The sequence below is a fragment of the Elephantulus edwardii genome, unplaced genomic scaffold (assembly GCF_000299155.1).
Source record: "Elephantulus edwardii isolate Elephantulus edwardi_28Jun2011 unplaced genomic scaffold, EleEdw1.0 scaffold00009, whole genome shotgun sequence".
In the NCBI taxonomy this organism is placed as follows: Eukaryota; Metazoa; Chordata; class Mammalia; order Macroscelidea; family Macroscelididae; genus Elephantulus; species Elephantulus edwardii.
This window is the reverse complement of record NW_006399759.1, coordinates 8501529-8508726: the sequence shown is the minus strand read 5'-3', so window position 1 is coordinate 8508726 and position 7198 is coordinate 8501529. Positions and strand designations below refer to the sequence as shown.

At 39.3% G+C, this 7198-nt stretch overlaps 1 protein-coding gene across 1 annotated transcript in view; it reads right to left on the bottom strand.

Annotated features, from left to right (window-relative positions):
• The window catches only part of DTNB (dystrobrevin, beta), a 371266-nt gene extending 366589 nt beyond the window's left edge, over nucleotides 1–4677 (bottom strand). The window contains exon 1 of the mRNA XM_006880708.1: nucleotides 4611–4677. Coding sequence (XP_006880770.1) covers nucleotides 4611–4677 — 67 coding nt within the window. The remainder of the gene's footprint in view (nucleotides 1–4610) is intronic.
• Nucleotides 4678–7198: the final 2521 nt, after the last annotated feature.

Here is a 7198-nt window from a genome sequence, read left to right as displayed (position 1 = left end):
TCGCAAACGACTCGACGGCACATAACAACAATAACAACAAAATAGCTTCATTCCAATATAACGTTGACTCCATACAACTAACCCATTTAAAGTCTATTCATAATTTTGAATGCCACTATCAATTTTAGAATGTTTTGATTATACTTAAAGGAAACTTCAGCAGTGCCTAGTCCACTACTTAAATTGGGTTATCTGTAAGAGTCTTTATATATTCTAGATAAAAGTTGTTATTATGTGTGGTTGAGTCATTTGTGACTCATAGTGACCCTACGTTCAGCAGCTCTGAAGCCTGCCCTGTCCTGAGCCAGTCTCACCAACTCCAACACATCTACGCCCATTGCCCTAGTTACTGTACCAAACCATCTCATCTGGGGTCTTTCCTGCACTGTCCCTCCACCCTTTCGAGCATGCTAGATAACTTGCAAAACTGTCTTCCCCTTTATGGGCTACCTTTTCATTGTCTCAAAGGTGTCCACTGAAACATCTGTTTTTCACTTTAAGTAGTTGTTGTTGCTGTTGTGTGCCATCAAGTTGCCTGAGACTCAAAATTACCCTATGTACAACAGCCTTAAAACCTGCTCTATCCACTGCCAATCTCACTTTCTCTGACACACCTACCCCCATTACCCCAGTAACTGATCCAGTAACTGGATCAATCCATCTCAAAGATGGTCTTCCTCTCCTGTGCTGTCCCTCCACCCTCCCAAGCATGATGTCCCTCTCCAAGGACTGGCCCCTCCTTGCAACATGTCCAGAGTCAGACGAAGCCTCAGAATCCTTGCCTGGTTTCACCCGCTCTAGCAGTCCATGGTATATTCAATACCCTTCTCCAGTATCACAGCCAATGGCATCAATTCTCCTTCTGTCATCCCTAGTCATTGTCCAGCTTTCCTATGCATAGCAAATAATTGCAAATATCACAGCCTGTACAACTCCCCCCCCCCAAGTTGCCATTAGGTGCCATGAGGTGGACCACAACTCAAAGCAACCTTATGAACAGGAGACCTGGACCCTGCCTTATACTGTCCTTGAAGATGCGTCAAGAACCTCTCCAAAGGGCTAAAGAGAAACAATGTAGTTTAAAGACTAAGGTGAACTTGATCCAAGTCATGGTCTTCTCAATTACTTCCTATGTACCTGAAAGTTGAATAATGACTAAGAATGACAGGAAATGAACTGATTCATTGTGGCATCAGAGAAGAGTAGGGAATATCCTAAGAACTGCTAAAAGAACAAATAAGTCTGTTGTGGAAGAAGTGTGACCAGAGTGCTCCGTAGAGGTAAGGATAGTTAAACATCATTCACATGCTTTCCGCATGTTCTGAGGAGCGGACAAGCCTTGGAAAAAGCACGCAGGGAAAGGTGGAGGATTAAAGAAGAACCTCCACAAGATGTGCTGACAGAGGCTGAAACGATGGGCTCAAGTCTATCAGAGATAGTGAAGATGGCACAGGATAGGGCAACGTTCAGATCTGTTGTACAACTGGGTTGTAATGAGTCATGGTCAACTTGATGTTGCCTAACAACCACCACCATGTCATTTTCAAGGTCATGATTAAGTACAATTTATCTGGGTTTTTGTCACTTGTGCTTTTGGTTCTTGTGACGTATATCAACATGGCCTTGATCCTCAGCATAAGGCAACTAAGCTATATTTCATAAAGTCCTTCATGATGTCAGTTCCTCTCTGGAAATTGACAGAATGTCAACTAAGGTGTTTCAGAAAAGAGATGCCACCGGTAGACATGTGCTCCTCTATGTCAAGAAATAAGGAAGACAGCCACCTCTACCTGGTGAAATCACAGTACCTTTTCAATAAATGTAGCAAAACTGAGTAAGATAATGATCCCTCAGATGACACCTGAAGGATGGGGGGCGGGGAATTCACCATATGAAAATGGAAGTAAAAGCATTAGCATTAGCAAAGACACGAGACAGCATGATCTATCTGGAAGAAAGCCAATTCAGTATTTCAGGGAAATGACACAGAAGGCATGAGACAGAAATTGGGAACTTATAAGTCAAACCAAAAGGAGGGGGGGAAACCCCCAAACCCAGAAAGGCCTTCTTTAGCATGCTGAAGAGCTTGGGCTTTTATCAGGACAGTGATGAGGAGCAGCTGACATGATTTATACAAAGAAGTAAGAGATTTACATCACTTATTCTGGCAATATACACATAGCAGACCTGAGAGGGTTAAGAATGGAAGAACTGTCTCCTTGAATGGTTGTTTCTTACTTCAACAAGTACTTCCAATCCTCTTCAATGAGGAGCATCCTCAGAAGGGACAGCACCCCAGTTTATTCACGCACACCTATTATGGATTGAAATGCAGCCCCTAAATGTCAAAATATGACCCTGTTTGAAAGTAAAGATTAGGTTTTGTTGTGTTAATGAGGTCAGACTGAAGTGGTGTGGGTCCTAAATCAAATCCCTTTCTGAGTGGTGGTTCATAAAGAAGACCAGAGGAGACACAGGGACACAAACCCAATGGGAAGACAAACACCATGATACAATAGAGATCAATGCACGACAAGCTCAGGAGCGTCAAGCATTGCCAGTTACTACCAGAAATTGAAAGAGGCAGAGTCAGAACTTTCCTTAGAACATATTCCCTGACTTTGAACTTCCAATCTCCTGAGCAGTGTCAAATAAATTCATTTTTTAAAGTAAAAAAAAAAAAAAGAATGGAAGAAGAAAAAGAAACTTACTCTTTTAATTCAGGAAAGTAGTAATAAAAATATTCATGCTAAACCAACTAATCATATTAAGGATTTGCTATTCTATGTTCCTGGCACAACTTATCTCATAAAATAAGTGAATTTGTCCCAGTATTTCCTAATAATTTTATTCTTGTTGTGATATACAACTGAGTTGGAGCCAACTCATAGCTGACCCACCAAACAGGTGTTCAGAGCCTGTAAACTGCATAGAAACAGACTCATCATCTTTTTCTTGTGGAGCAGCTGGTGGATTTGAACTGAATGCCTTTGGGATTGCAGTGCAGCTCCTTACTAGTAGGCCACCACAATAAATCTAAGACATACATATTATCCTTATTGAATGGATGAGAATACTGAGACACAGAGTCAATAAGTAACTTGAGTAAGGTTAAACAACCGGTATATGAAGGAGCCAAGATTCAAATTCAGGCAGAGTGATTACAGAGCCTAAGTTCAAAGCCAGGAAACCTGCCATTATGGTATGACAGAGTCAAATATGTCTTTATCGGGTAGACTCAACCTTGGGATTTTCTTGGACGTGGAAGGCGAGGTGAAGGAAAGTGAAGTGTCTCAAAAAAACTGGCTTGGATGACTAACAATTAGACTCACAACTACAAAATTTTAAAGATCATTTTGTCTTGCTGCCTGCCCAATGCCAAAATCTCTTCTTTAGCTCTTTGAACAAAGACTTACCTAGCCTATCCTTGACTGGATGAAAAAGATTTAAGATAACTTCTGCCTTCTACTACTAAGATTCTCTGACCTTATCCATTGATGTTTATACTATGATAGGCAGAACTCAAGAATTCTGCAAGTGTATCAGAGGCTACCATTCTGAACCAGCCCCATTCTGCTTCCTCCTCTGCTTCAATCCCATAGGACCAGGTGTCATTTTAAGATTTCGTCTGGAGTACAGTTCTTCAAGAAAAAAGTTTCATTGGTCCGGACAAGAAATCAGAGTAAAACAATCCCTCAAATACTTAGGACTGCTTGGCTTTTCTCTCTGCTTAAATTTAATGCAAGAACCTAATTTTTAATAGAAGATTTAAAATTGTATACAAATATTATACAAAAGCATACTTTTATTCTTTTTACTTTTTCCTATAGTTTGAAATGTCCTAACACTTCCCCTCCTCCAAGCCTGGAAGTCTTTGTTGTTGTTGTGATTTTCACTCATTCATTGTTGAATTTCTTCCTCTCTACCTGCTCCCCCCAACACTAAATCTCTCTATTTTATAGTCTGTATTTAGTATAAGGTAGTTCATCTGATTGCCTCGTCCATAAGGAACTCTGGTGGCTTAGTGGTAAGAATCTGTGCTGTAATCCCAAAGGCAAGTTGTTCAAATTCACCAGCTGCTCCACAAGAAAAGGTGGGATAATCTCCTCCATGTGATTAACTGCCTCCGAAAACCTGTGGAGGGTCAGTAATGGGTTGGTTCTGACTCAGTGCCATACAAGTCTGTAAGGAACTGTACCAACCCAATGGCTGTGCCTCTCTGATAGTTCAAATCCAGATCAACAGGAGATAAATGGGCAGTCTTTTTCTATTGGATTTATAGACTCAGAAACATGGCAGGGGTCAGCTTCACAGCAGTGAGCTGTCTATTTATTATCAACTGTCAGGTCATGATAACAAGGGAACTACAGCGAAAGGCCTAATTTGACTGGCTAGCATTAAAACCACAGATAATATAGGCAACATTTCAGCTTTAGTACTTATGACCTTGCTTAGAAAGCAATTCAACTAAAATACATGCTTTTGTCTGAGATCTCCAATTCCCTGATTCTTTAGCTCTCTCACTTCCATTTCTAACTGATTAAAGCTGTGACTTGATGGGGGGAATACAGCATAAATCAACAAGGAATCCAGAAACACTTCAGACTCACGCATTTCTATGAACAGCTGCCTCTTCTCTGCCATGGTCTTCCGCTTGTTGCCACTTTCCTCAATCATCCTAGAGACAAAGATAAAACAAGCCACTGTATCACTCTTTCATTCACAGTTCAACCGAGTGCTTTTCATTCTACTGTGAAGAGACACAGGAAACCAATCTTCTTACACATATATTAAGACAGAGTGTAAAAAAAAAAAAGACAAATTCAGAAAGAAGGGGAAGCATGAGACAGCACAAGACAAGACCGCTGTATTGGTACACATGCTTACGGTAAGATATCTGGGTGCATGTGCTTACTGTGCTGAAAATACAGGACTCTGTCTTCTTCCTAGCCCTGATTATTTTTTTGACACAGTCCTGGATGAGTCAAAATACAGTCAGTTCCCCCTCTTTAATTACTGTTTTACATAAATATGTAACTTAATATAACTTAAAAAAATAACTATGAAATGTGGCAATAAAGAATGCAAAAACTTATTATAAAGTGAAGATATAAAAATCTTTCACATTAGCAGTAGAGAGATTTGGAGGCTTGGGGGTAAGAAGGTGGCTGCCAACTCAAAAGTAAGCTGTATGGACTAGCTGCTGGGGGGGAACTATAAGTCAGTTCTGCTCAATACTTAACAATAACAATAACATATTTACAGGAAACAATTTTAAATAAAAAAGTATTCACTGTTAACTTTTCTATCACTTGGTAACAAGTAGTTTCCAATGCAAACTTTGCTTCTGCCAGTCACATTGTACATGTATTACTTAATCCACACAAATTGACATTATTATCTTCATTTTCTATATTAGCAAACATGCCCAGAACAGACCATTTGTCCAAGGGCACACAACTCCTAAATGGCAAAATGGAAATCCAACTTTCTCATTGCTTTCTTATATAACTATTGTTTATGTAAGTACATCTCTTTTTTTATAAAAAAAAACTCTGTGTCTAAGAAGCAGCAATACACTAAGGGAGCTCAGGTGGCTTAGTGGTAAAAAACAGTGCTGCAATCTCAAAGGCACACACAGTTCAAATACACCAGCTGCTCCCATGGAGAAAGAAGGGCAATCTCCTTTTGTGTGATTAACTGCCTCTGAAAATCTGCTGGAGGGTCAGCTATGGGTCAGTTTCAACTCAATGGTCCACAGCAACTACATGGTCACTATGAATTGTACTACACTTAATGGCACCTAAAGACAACAACAATGGATCCAAAATTCAGGGTCATTTTAGCTCAAGGTTGCCTTGTCTTGTTTTGTACCATCAAGTCGTGTTTCCCATGGAGCCACCAGTGGATTTGAACCACATGTCTTCAGGATTGTAGAGAAGCTTTACTGAAGGGGAAAAAATCTAGAAAATAGCATAATCAGACAACTTCCCTAAATAGCTTAAACTGTTAAAAAGCATTCCCTAATAGGTGAAATCATACACTCACTCTCTGATATTGAGTCTGAACAGAGTCATAGCTGACCCACCAGCAGGTTTTCAAGAGGCTGTAAATCACACAGGAGGAAGCTGTCTACCTTCCTCCTGCAGAGCTGCCGGTAAATCTGACCCACCAGAGAGGTACCATCTTTGGGTCAGCAGCACAACTCAGTGTGGATCAGGCCACCAGAACTCTCTAGTAAACAAGAATCACAAATTAAATAAGGATGACATGGAATATTAATTCATTAAAGAATAGTGAAATCTTAATTTTTATAACATATTTAAATATATTCCTTAATACTTAAATAATTAACATTGGCTTGTTCCTAAATCACTAAATCAAGCATACGAATATGCAGAATTCTTGAATATTTAATAATTTATACCCCAAGGGAAAGAACATTAAAGAGAGAGCAATTACACCAAAGAAAAACAACAAGAAACACTTAAGAAGTAAAATAAAATCTAGGTCCTAGATAGAAAAAAGGGATCTGGGCACGAAAACTTTTAATTATAAAGAAAGATACTTTAAAATTTGCTCTTTCCTCTCCAACCTTGCTATCTTCATAGGCAATACAAATTTGAAACGTTAGGTAAAATACAGAATATTATAACGCTTCTTATATTTATTTTTCTTTTTTTATTCCTTTTATCATTTTTTCCCTGTATAGAGTCCAAAAATTCCTAAAGATCCTTAAACTCTTCCTTGCAACTGCCTAAATTTTGCTTTCATTTCTTGATTAATTATGAAAAACAACTAATTTTAAAACATTCTGAGTCACCTGGAGGACCACAGTACTGCACATAGAAAAAGACCAAACTCACTGCTGCGGAGCTTGTTCCAATTTATAGCACTTCCTCTAGCTAATTTCTGAGGCTGTACGTTGTTCCTGGAGGAAAGTGTCCCTCTTTCTCTCAGGGAAAGCATGGTGCATTTGAAGCTCCAACCTTTCTGTTAATACTGCAACAAGTAGTTTGCTATACACCCCAAGACTCTTGTACTGCAAGTGCTACCATGCAATTTCAGCCCTTAACATCAATGGCATTATTGGTAAAAAGTTACACAAAGTAGAGGCCAGCAACAACATAAAATGAGCGGACCTGACCTGACCTGTTACCTGTTTTTAGCCAAATAAAGTTTAACTAGAAGCTTAAGA